Source organism: Periophthalmus magnuspinnatus, chromosome 5 (assembly GCF_009829125.3).
Source record: "Periophthalmus magnuspinnatus isolate fPerMag1 chromosome 5, fPerMag1.2.pri, whole genome shotgun sequence".
NCBI classification, from domain to species: Eukaryota; Metazoa; Chordata; class Actinopteri; order Gobiiformes; family Gobiidae; genus Periophthalmus; species Periophthalmus magnuspinnatus.
In genome coordinates this window covers 14,470,002-14,480,446 of record NC_047130.1, presented here as the reverse complement: position 1 = coordinate 14,480,446, position 10,445 = coordinate 14,470,002, and the positions used below count along the sequence as shown (strand labels likewise).

At 45.4% G+C, this 10,445-nt stretch overlaps 1 protein-coding gene across 1 annotated transcript; it reads right to left on the bottom strand.

Annotated features, from left to right (window-relative positions):
• Nucleotides 1-1,966: 1,966 nt before the first annotated feature.
• On the bottom strand, nt 1,967-9,634 carry zgc:109965 (Nicalin-1-like). Its single transcript, XM_033966489.1, has 15 exons — nt 9,499-9,634; nt 8,937-9,127; nt 8,557-8,701; nt 8,340-8,437; nt 7,733-7,810; nt 5,907-6,010; nt 5,495-5,583; nt 4,922-5,061; nt 3,839-4,017; nt 3,480-3,567; nt 3,316-3,354; nt 2,741-2,913; nt 2,351-2,404; nt 2,116-2,194; nt 1,967-2,023 (listed from the first exon to the last, which is right to left on the bottom strand). Exons 1-15 carry the CDS (start codon nt 9,632-9,634, stop codon nt 1,967-1,969), a joined length of 1,650 nt encoding a protein of 549 aa, XP_033822380.1.
• Nucleotides 9,635-10,445: the final 811 nt, after the last annotated feature.

Below are 10,445 nucleotides of genomic sequence, written 5' to 3'. Positions count from 1 at the left end.
AGAGAGGGGCAGGGAGAGGGGACATGAGGGGCGATGGGGGAGGGAGAGGTTAAATAACAGATCATGTGAAAGCCCCTGTTTCATAATGTATGTGAATGTATAGGGAGAAAACACTGTGAAGAAGGTAAAATAATGCTAAAATCAATAGCTGTTCTGTATGTTAACTTCAGCTTTTACTCATTACATTCTTCCTGAAGACGTGAGACAGGCCTCTACTTTGACGATGTTTAAATCCAGGCTCAAAACAGTTCTGTTTATCTGTACACACGACTGAAAGGTTTTTATTCTGCGCTTTTCTCCTTTAATGTTAAACTTATGATGATTATTTGTAATTATTTATGTTTCGATTTGTTGCATTGTGATTTTAATGGGTTTTTTTAAATTCTGTAAAGCACTTTGAATGACCTTGTGTACGAATTGTGCTGTACAAATAAACTTGTCTTGCCTTTCTTTATAGTAACATTTGAAAGTGACAGATTTTGATGATTCTCTCGGTCTCTCTCTCTCTCTCTGAGTCTCTCTCTCTCTAATGTCATGGGGGTAATATGTGGTTGCATGGGTGCTGTTGGGTGCTGGGTGCTCCCCCCTCTCTCTCTCTATCTCTCTGTCTCTCCATCTGTCTCTGTCACTTTCTGCAGGGGGTAGTATGTGTTTCTGCCCCTCCTCTCTGTCTCGCTCTCTCTCTCTATGTCTCTCTCTTTCTCTCTGTGTGTGTCTGTCTATCTATCTGTGTCTCTGTCTTTCTCTCTCTCTCTCTGTCTCTCTATCTCTCTCTGTCTCTCTGTATCTCTCTGTTTCTCTGTCTTTCTATCGCTCTCTATCTCTCTCTGTCTTTCTGTCTCTTTATCTCTCTCTGTCTCTCCATCTGTCTCTGACACTTTCTGCAGGGGGTAGTATGTGTTTGTGCCCCTCCTCTCTGTCTCGCTCTCTATGTCTCTTTCTCTTTCTCTCTGTGTATGTCTCTCTCTCTCTATCTGTGTCTCTGTCTTTCTCTTTCTCTCTCTCTCTCTGTCTGCAGGGGGTAGTATGTCGTTGTACATTCAATTTTTGGCCCACTGTATCAAATGGTTGTTAAGAATTTCCTAGTGTGATTTCATGATCTCCAATCAGGAAGTCAAATAAAACTCAAAAAATGGCCAAACCAAGAAAAAAAAGATATAATAATCTGTTTGGAGTGTGTTGTCTCCACGATAACGGTCTGTGCCAAACAAACCTGTCCCTCCGTTTGGGTTTCACATTTTGTTGAAATGTTGTTGTGTAATAATTCATGTAAACTCTGTAAAATGGGACACCTGTTTTTGTCCAGCCGTATTCATTAAAAATCAGAGCAAAAGTGCCTGACAATATCCCAGTTTTATCTCATGCCATGGTGCATTATCAAGAAAAAAAAACACAAATGGGGCGGAGATAGTTGAGAACCATGTGGAGACAACTGCACAAGACCATCCCAGACAGTTAATTGATGGTAAAATATCAGAGTGGCAGAGAGGACAAAGTGAGCGAGGCTAAAAGTTTAAACATAAATATGCTCCTAGTGTCACCCACAGCGTTCAGCTCCAGTCAAATGAAGCTCATCAAGGCTAGAGCAGTTATAGCAGGTGTAGGGGCCAATTTGGAGCCAAGTTCCATATTTGGGATTGCAACCGAGAGTATCATAGCAACCAAAGAGCCAGTCAGAAGCGAAGCTGTTTCCTGCTCACACTGCTGCTTTAGCAGTGAGTGGGCAACACTGTCGATCAAACCTGTTGTTAACACTAGTGGAGCGACCTCTGGGAAAGAAGGAGCCTGTAATGAGTGATTAAAGATGACTCAAGCATGAATCACTCCAAATACCAAACACAATTCTTAAAAATGTTTCCAAAATTCTTTTTGAAATGTATAAAACTTTGACAGAATATTTCAGACTTTTGTATTTCTGTTTTTTTTTCTTTTGTTTTCAAGTTTTGAGGCGAGGATCAGTTTCACTTCACTGAGTTTTGGACCTCACTGCAGCTTTGAGTCTGGAGTACAGCAAGCCAAAATTCTACAGGGACAAAAACAGGTTTTAGTCAAAATAGTACTAGAAGCAGTAGTAGTAGTAGTAGTAGTAGCAGTAGGATTTATAGTAGTAGTGACCTGTACCGCAGAATAAACCAGTCCCAGATAAACAGCGATGCATCCACCCAGAAACAGGTCAAACGCAGCCGGCTTCACTCTGTGATGAAATAACAGTCTATGAGCCGAACTACTACAGAAAACTAACTACTGCAGTGACTGTACTATAGTGACTGTACTACAGTAACACTACTACAGTAACAGTACTACAGAAACAGTACTACAGTAAAAGTACTACAGTAAAAGTACTCCACACCTGTACATGACGATGGGCTGCTTCATCTGATCAAAGAAGGTGATCTCTGGTTCTCTGTCAGAGGAACAAAAGGAACAAGTTAGCAATCTGTCATTTACTTCCAGTGCCCCCCCCCCTTCCTCTCTCCTTCTCTACCTCTCTCCTCCCTCTCTTCTCTTTCTTTTCTCTCTCTCTTCCCCTTTCTTTCCCTTCCTCTTTCCCTCTCTCTCCTCCTCTAGCCCCCCTCTCACCTCTTGTCTTCCCTCTTTCTTCCCCTCTCCTCTTCTCCCCACTCCCTTGCTTCATCCCTCTCCCCCTCCTCTCACCTCCCTCTCTCACCCATTGTCCTCTCCGTCTCTCCCCGTCTCTCCCCATCTCTCCCCCTCTCCTCCCCCTCCTCCTCTCTCTCACCTCTTGTCCATGGTGAAGCTGTACCTCCTCACACTCCTCAGGTATTGTCTAAACTCCAGCTCCAGAGAGTCCAGGACTTGGACTTGGTTTGGATCCTGGTCCAAGAGCTGAGCTGCTCTGGGGACTGAGGCCAGAGCGGTCAGAAGACTGGACATACGGCTGTCATGTAGCTCCTAGAGAGATAAGGGTTTAGTCCTGGTTTAGAATGGGTTAGACCTGGGTTAGAACTTGTTTAGCCTGGGCTTGGACCAGGTTTAGAAGAGGTTTAGATAAGGATTAGACCTGAAGTAGATTTTGATCAGAGATGATTCAAACCTGGTTTGGTAAAGATTTACAGGCCCGGTTTAGACCTAGTTTGGACTGGGTTTAGACCTGGGTTAGACCAGGGTTAGACCTGGTTTGGACCTGAATGGGACCTGGATTGGGCTTGTACTTGTTATTGAGTAAATTCAACATAAAGCACCAAAAGTCCAAGAACAATAGAATAATTTATAAATGTCTTGAAATAATATTTTGAGCTTTTTGCTGATAGTTGTAATGCTGCGTGTCCAGCAGCAGAGGGCGGTGCTCCTCACCAGCTGGCCTCTGAACAGCTGCAGGTCTCTGGGGGAGCCCTTTGAAGGAGAAAAATAAAATGAAATAAATATTATGTATGAATTATTATTATTATTATTATTATTATTATTATTATTATTATTAACAGTAGTAGTATTAGTGTAATGTGTGAAGTGTTTCTGACCAGGTGAGAGAGGTTAAACATGAAGCGTCCCAGAGCTTCAGCCACCAACACTCCACTCCTTCTCATTCTCTGATCCTCCACCACACATCTGCAACAAAACAATGAGGAAATATCCCACAGTGGGGCTTTAACCTTGTTCTAACTTGATGAAATGTCCCGCAGTGGGGCTTTAACACAATCTGACCATAAAGAGCTGATTTAGATTAACTACAACAGATGAGCTGATTTGTGCTGTTAAATAAGTCCCTCTCAAATAACATCACAGTCACAAGCTAGCTAATGTGTGCACTGTGTCACCATGGTAACTGCTGCACATTCCATCATAGACATACAGGCCTCCCTCCCCTCTGTGTACTCACCTGGTGTCCAGCACAGACCCCCGGCTCGGGTCCTTGGGGTCCTCCAGGCGGCTGAGTGTGAAGGCTGGCACTCTCCTCAGACTGAAGCGCTCGTGCTCCCAGGAAACCAAAGACTCCCCAAGGTTTATCTTCTTATGGACCACCCCAAAGGCCAGCGAGGGGAACCTAGAGCTGATCACCTGTGCAGAGATGGAGAGAAGAGGAACAGTAAGGAGGGAGTAAGGAACAGAGGACTGAGCACCTGAAAGGAGCGAAAGAGAGAGAATAACTAAACAACAAACTAAAGAGAGGGAAAGGTTCATCGTCTTATGGACCACCCTCAAGGCCAGCGAGGGGTACCTGGAGCTGATCACATGGGAAACGGAGAGAGAGAAAAGAGGTAAGAAGGGAGTAAGGAAGAGAGGAATGAGCGCCTGTAATGAGGGAGAGAGTGAAAACTGTGACGAGGGAGAGAACAAGAACAACTGTAGTGAAGAAGAGTGAGTGATTGTAGGCAGAGATAAAGGGAGGGAGAGAGAAAGGAGGGAATGAGAGAGAGAGGGTACAGAGGAACTACAGGGAGGAAGACAGAGTGGTGGAAAAGATTGGAGAGAGATGGAGTGAAAGAGAGAGAGAGAGGAGAGAAGAGAAAGTGACAAAGGAGGGAGAAAGGTATGTTACTGCAAGGAGAGAGCACAGTGGAGAGAGAGAGTGACTGTAAGGAGAGAAAGAGGACAAAAAAGGGAAAGAGAGAGTTGAGCAACTGCAGGGAGAGGGAACGAGAGGAAAGGAAGAAGAGAGAGGAAGAGAGTGAAAAGGGAGGGAAAAGGGGAAGGAAAGGAGAGAGGTGTGAGGTACTGCAAGGGGAGAGAGGGAGAAAAAGAGGAGACCAAAAATAGAAGAAGTGAGGGATTAAGAATGAGGTAGAGAAGAAGAGAGGAGAGATAGCTGAACAGAGAGGGATAGAGGATTGTATTGTTGTAAAGAGAGGGGAATGGAGGAACTACAGGTAGAAAGGAGAGAAAATGGTAGGAAGAGAAGCGAGATGGAACGAGGGAGAGAGAAGAGACAGCGTGAGAGAGATAGAGGCGGGGTTAGACTCACCTCATCCAGGATCTGAGTGAAGGCTCCGAGGGGTGTGTTTGGATGAGGAGGTCTGGAGACGTGAGCGAAAAGACTCTCTCCTCCCCCCAGAGTGTCCAAACAGAGGACAAACGACACGTGCTGCTGAAGAAAACTTGTCTCTGAGAAAGAAGAGGTGATAGAGAGAAAGAAAGAGAGAGAGAGAGCAAGAGAGACGGGGGAGGGGAGAGATAAATCAAGTCATAATTACTTGAATTACGAATGTTCCTCTTGATTTGAGAAGATTTTTACTTGAGGGAAATCAAAGTGAACTTCTGATTGAAAAACATGACTTTTGCAGTTTGTACTGCTTTTGTACACCTGCATGGTTCTGTACACCTGCATGGTTCTGTACACCTGCATGGTTCTGCATGGTTCTGTACACCTGCATGGTTCTGTACACCTGCATGGGTCTGTAAACCTGCATGGGTCTGTACACCTGCATGGTTCTGTACACCTAAATGGTTCCTGTATGTTTGCTGTGCACTTGAATGGTTCTTGTATAGATGCTGTATACCTGAATGGTTCCTGTACACTTGTGTGGTTCTCTCTCACCTGCGTGGTCCACGTTCTCCTCAATCCAGCGCTTAGTTCCAATAAAGTTGTACTTCCCTCCTCCGCTCAGAGCGAACATCAAGTTAAATCTGTAATATAAACACACACACTGCAGTACAGACTCCCTCTCTTTCTCTCTCTCTCTCTCACACACACACACAGCAGTACAGACTTTCACTCACACACACACACCCCCACACACGCATACACATACACCGCAGTACAGGCTCACAGACACAGACACACAAACACACACACACTGCAGTGCAGGCTCATACATATACTGCAGTACTGACTTGCTCACTCACACACACATACACTGCAGTAGAGGCTTACACAAACACACACACACACGCACACACTGCAGTACAGGCTCTATCTCTATAGTAGTAGTAGTAGTACTTGTACTCACTGGGGCCTGGTTCTGGGGCTGCTGTACATTTTGCTAAACAGTCTGATCAGCTCCAGGAGCAAAGTGACTCCACTGGCGTTTGAGTCTGCACCGAAAGACAGCCACTGGGAATACACAAATATGCACATACAAACACATATATACACAAATATACACATAAAAACACTTATATACACAAATCAGAATACATACACACATGTACATACATAGTACATGCATAGTGCATACATATACATACTAATAGATGCAAATGCTCACACACATATTTACCTGAACATGAAATCATAAGAATATAAAACTCAGAATGTTTCCGTGGAGTCAGGTGCGTGTAAATGTAAGAGATTTTTAAAGCTTCACCATGTAACCTTTTAGGAATTAAAAACACATTTCCTTACTGTGAATGGGCTTGCATCTCCACAAACCTGACTCTTGGAGGCCTGAAGGAGGGCCTCTTCCTGCTTGTTTCCATAGAAATGTTGTTCCTTTAGCTATAATATTTCATAGTATGGCATAAAACGTATCTATCTCCATGGAGAATCCATCCATTTTCTTCCGCTTATTGAAACACATCCTCCAGCGGTACCCCAAGGTGTTCCCAGGCCAGCCAATAGACATGCTCAGAACACCTCCCTAGCGAGGCGTCCAGGAGGTATCTGAAATAGATCAGCTGGCTCCTCTCGATGTGGAGGAGCAGTGGCTCTACTCCAAGCTCCCCCTGGGTGACTATTTCTAAGGGAGCGCCCAGCCACCCTGTGAAGGAAACTCATTTTGACCGCTTGTATCCACGAACCTGTCATTACCCAAAGCTCATGACCATAGGTGAGGGGAGGAACGTAGTTTGACCAGAGTGCACCTACAAATTCTGTCCATAAAAAAAAGGAACAGAACAGGTGACAAAGGGCAGCCCTGGTGAAGTACAAATTGCACTGGGAGCAGGTTTGACTTACTGCTGGCAATGTGAATAGAGTTCCTGTTCTTGTCATACAGGGACCGGACAGCCCTTATCAAAAGGGCCCCGGAGCAGTGTGGTCTTCATCCTTGTTCCACGACAATGATGATGGCAAAGATGGATGGCAAGAGTGACAGATGAGTCTGCCTCCAAGTCCTCATTCTCTGCTTACTCTGCAGAAGACGTGACTGTGGGATTGAGCAGATCCTCCAACAACATTCCCAGTTGAGGTCCACCCACACTGGAAACTGATGGCAGAGCTTTGAGGCAATAAGCAAGCCCACACCAGCTCACTGCCTCTCCCCACGAGCAATGCCAGAGACATGGAGAGTGTATGCAGAGTCTAAGTATGCAGGTGAGGCCGACTATATCTAGTCAGTAATGTTCAACCTCCTGCTCAAGCTCAGGCTCTTTCTCCTCGAGGGATGTGACATTCCATGTCCCCAGAGCCAGTTTCCATATCTGGAGATCCAATCGTCAAGGACCTTCGACTGCAGCTCAAATCCTTCTCCACTCCCTCCTTACGGATCCTGCAGGTAGCGGGTCCACAGGAGGATGGCCCCACGTCGCTCCTTTGTGCTGTGGCTGGCTGGACCCCATAGGGAAAGGCCTGGCCACCAGACACTCACTGTTGAGCCCCCACCCCAGGCCTGACTCCAGGGTGGGGCCCCAGTAATACCAAACCGAGAGATGCAACTGGTCTTGTTGTCAAACTCATCTTCCATGGAGAATGAGAGGTATGGCTTTAACTCTCTATTTTCTTGGAATCATCCAGGGGACATGCCACCTCCAGAAACTTACACAGTGTTGCTTTAACAAAAGGGTTCTAACTCCTTGTGAGTTTAACATCAAAGGTAAGTGTGATCATGTGACTGACCGGCGCGAGTCCGTAGGAGTCGTAGGTTGCCGTGACAACAATGGTGGGCGGGTCCTCTCCGGCTCCTTGCAGAACTCCCTGAAGCACACACAGAATTTATAATATGGTGACAAGAGCCAGAGGTCTGTGTCGTTATATTTAAGAAGACATGTTATTCATTTCTATCCATTACACAGCCTGTAAGGCACTTCCAGAGTGCTGGGTTTTAGCTTTAGTAGTAGTAGTAGTAGTAGTAGCAGTAGTAGTAGTAGTAGTAGTAGTAGTAGTAGTAGTAGTAGTAGCAGGAGCAGACTCAGAGGAGCAGAGCCAGTGGAGCAGACAGGTGCATAGCTAGAGGAGCAGTAGAAGTAGCAGTAGTAGGAATAAGAGCTGAAGTAGTATCATTATCAGCAATAGTAGTAATAAAAGTAGGAGCAGTAGCAATAACAGCAGCAGCAGTAGTAGTAGTAGCAGTAGAAGCATTAGTAGTAGTGGCAGTGTTAGTGGTAGTAGCAGTGGTAGTGGTATTGCTAGTAGAGTAGTAGTAGCAGTGGTAGCAGCAACAGTAATAGTAGTAGTAATAGTAGCATCAGTAGTAGTAGTAGTAGCAGATATTCCTTATACTGACCTCCAGAGCGTGCACTGTGGTCTCTGTGATGGGTTTTATTGGTGAGTTGTTGCTGACGAGGATCTGAAACGCTGTGGAGGTCACCATGCTCCTGAGAACTGAGGAGAGAAACGTCTAGTGGAGCAGAGCCAGAGGAGCAGAGACAAAAGAGCAGACAGGAGAGGAGCCAGAGGAGCAGAGCCAGAGGAGCAAGGCCAGGGGAGCAGACAGGAGTTACCTCTGATGAAGATAGAAGAGGTCCTGAAAGCCACAGTCTGCCTGAGCTCTTGGTACATGAAGAGGAGTTGTTCATCTTCTGGAGTGACGTACAGAGGTGTGAGGGACTCCTTCTGTAGAACATGGGCCTCTGCCTCCATGAAGCTCTGACACAAACACACTAACACTAGTATCCAAACTAGATCCTCATTGTTCACAGTTATCAATACCAAAAAAGTCCCACTGACAGAACAGAAATGAACCTTTTCTGAATAGCTTTAGAATGTTTTTATTATCATTGTGGTATCTGTATCAAGTTTAATAATAACTCACAGGAATAACTAAAGACCAGTACACTGATACAATGATAACATCATTTAATACTAATAATACATTTCTCACCTGTCGGTCCTCGGGGCTCACACTCGACATGTTCCGGGGCAAAAGAACCAAAATGGCTGCCGCCTTCTGCTTCTGTGCCTCAAGAACGTTCTTCACAGTGAAGTCTGAGACCTTCATCACCACACACCTCCTCATCAGCACGGGCTCATCTACTGTACGAGCCTCTGCTACTACGAACGCTCCTCTGCAACCTACAGACAGACAGTCATTCTCTGCACCACCTAACTCCGATCTTCTCCTCTTCCCCTTTCCTCTGCTCTTTTGACCTTATCCCCTCTGACCCTCTCCTCGGGCAATCGCTTCTGCCCCTGTCCTCTGCCCCTCTCCTCTGACCGTCTGACCCTCTCCTCTACCCATCTGTTCCTCTGTCCTTCTCCTCTGCTCCTCTGACCCTTTGACCTGCTCCTTTGCACCTTTCGTAACCACAATAGTAGACGTGGTAGTAATGACAATATCAGTATTTGCAGGAGTAGCAGTAGCAGTAGTAGTATTTGCAATTGCAGTGCTAGTTGCAATATCTGTCAGTAGTAGTAATAGTAGTAATATCCCTAGTATTTCTCACCATATTTGTGGCGTCCCAGGTTGTACTGCTGCATCCTGAAGGCAGTGAACTCATATGAAGACACAGCGGGCAGAGCCGAGCCCTCGAGCAACGCGGCAGAGACGAGCAGGAGTAGAACCGACAACCTCCAACTCATGGTGCACGTGTCTCCCTCCTGACAGACTATAGCCTTTTACTGCACCTGACAGAGGACAGGGGCAAGAAACAAACAGGAGAAGGCTTGATGTATAATGTATTGTCCGTAATCCCTCAGTTGATCGGGTCTGATCCACTGCAAAAGACGAAATTTAGACCACGTTACATTGTTTATGGCTCAGGATTTTGTACTTTTGCTGTACCAGTTTCTGTATTAAAGTGTTTTTAGGTTTGAAATAGACCGAAATTTATTAATGTAATGTAGTCTACTCCATTCAGTGTAGTGAAGAGTGCAGTGAGCGGTACATTGGAGAAACTAAACAGCCACTCCATCAGAGCATGTACCAGCATCGGCGTGAGAGTTCCTCTGGACCCCAGTCCCCCGTACATCTCCATCTCAAAGACACTAACCACTACTTTGAAGATACTCAAGTTCAGATCTTAGCCAGAGAAAAGAAATGGTTTGAGTTAATGAAGCTATTTTTGTTAGGAAAAACAATCCTTCCTCAAACAGGAATGGGGGTCTGAGACATAATCTCTCACCCATCTATAAAACTATCCTCAGACCCAAAAAACAGGAACAAAGAGAACAATAGACAGGTTGAATAGGGTCGGTAAGGCTGAAACTGGAGACAATGCCTGTTTACAGTTTCAGTGTAGTTAGCTCCTCTCTTCATATAGATATAAGGCAGTATCCACCAGCAAACTGACCAGAACTGAAGAAGCGGCTTGGATGAGCAGAGAAACGTCTTCACTCCTACAACGATTTGTCCAGTTGATAGATTTGAATGTTGTCTTTTGTTATATAATGT